At 46.7% G+C, this 1,503-nt stretch overlaps 1 protein-coding gene across 1 annotated transcript in view; it reads left to right on the top strand.

The window, feature by feature from the left end:
- LOC101863910 overlaps positions 1–1,503 on the top strand; it is a gene marked incomplete in the record, with an annotated part of 280,465 nt that overhangs the window by 199,239 nt on the left and 79,723 nt on the right. The window contains 1 exon segment of the mRNA XM_005101353.3: positions 1–316. Coding sequence (XP_005101410.2) covers positions 1–316 — 316 coding nt within the window.

Raw genomic sequence — 1,503 nt, 5'->3', positions numbered from 1 at the left:
GAGGACGGCGACGGCAAGGCGAACCCGCTGGCCTCCTCCTCCACCACCACCACCACCACCACCACCAAAGGCAACAACAACAACAACAACAACAACAGAAACAGCAGCACGTCGTCTTCCTCCGAGAGCAACATCGTCCCGCCACCGCCCACCCCGGGTACCGCCCCTGCGCTGGGAGGCTGCGCACACAGGGGGTGGAGCCGGAAGCGACTACGTACCCGCGACGCGCTGCTCATAGCGGTGGTCGTGGTTTTGTTCGTGGGCGTGGCGGTGGGCGTGAGCCTCGCTGTTGTTCTTGTAGATAGTTCTTCCTCGGGTAAGTTGGGAGCGGAGCGGATGGTGGATTTTTAAAAAATTATTTAATTTTACGTTTGTGTCTGTGTGTTGTGTGTGTATGTGTGTGTGTGTGTGAGGGGGGGTTGAGATTTGCTTTCGTGTGTGTGTGTGTGTGTGTGTGTGTGTGTGTGTGTGTGTGGAAAGGGGGGCATTAAAAAAGGAATGAGAAGGAGAGAGAAGGAGAGTGTAGAAGAAGAAGAAGAAAAAGAAGAAGAAGGAGGAGGAGGAGGAGGAGGAGGAGGAGGAGGAGGAGGAAGAGGAGGAGGGAAATAAGAGAGGTAGGGAGGGAAAGAGGGAAAATGTGGGAAAGAGAGGGGGACAGTTCCAAATAATAGGGTGGTTTCGGGGATGGGGGATGAGGGGCATTGACACGTCCTATCATAAGATAAAGACAACATGCATAAAGCGAAGAAACTATAGGGGCAAACGGATAAATAGACTGGTGATTTCGTAATTATGCTGTACATAATATATGATATTGTTATGTCTCTTTTCAAAAGTCGGTTGAATAACAAACATGCAGAAGCCTATACTCACCTTACAAGTCGGTATCAAAAGCATGCTATTCTTTCAAGCATGCACATGCGTGTGAATAACAGAATACAGACAAAGAAGGAGGGATATCCACAGGAAATAGAAGACAAGGAATACCGGCAGTCTGAAGACGTTACCACAGGCTTCCCGTCGTGGAAAAAACCGAGTGAATACAATATCCAGGCCACACCTGAAAGCTGGCGAGGCGGAAAAAAATGCATTTCTCATAGTAATAATGATCATTAAACCCAGAGACTCCTTCCCACATCTTGTGAATCACTCGGAAGGGGGACTGGCGGCTTCCTGAATGGAATACTGTTCACTTTTGTCCTGGGCATAACATAACATTTGTTTTAGTTGCTGTTGTAACTGTGTGGAGATAGTAGTTGTGGAATACCCGTACAGTTTTGAACTAGATTTATATCTTTTTGTATAGTGACTGTGGTTCTGTTCTGACTCCTAACTGAGGAATTCGTTCGAGTACCCGTGCAGTTTTTGAAGCTAGATTTTAAATATTTTGTATAGTGACTGGTTCTGTTCTGATTCCTAACTGAGGAATTCGTTCGAGTACCCGTGCAGTTTTTGAAACTAGATTTAATATTTTGTATAGTGACTGTGGTTCTGTTCTGACTC

Source organism: Aplysia californica, unplaced genomic scaffold (assembly GCF_000002075.1).
Source record: "Aplysia californica isolate F4 #8 unplaced genomic scaffold, AplCal3.0 scaffold00279, whole genome shotgun sequence".
In the NCBI taxonomy this organism is placed as follows: Eukaryota; Metazoa; Mollusca; class Gastropoda; order Aplysiida; family Aplysiidae; genus Aplysia; species Aplysia californica.
The sequence above is the reverse complement of the archived record's forward strand: the minus strand, read 5'-3'. Positions and strand labels throughout refer to the sequence as shown.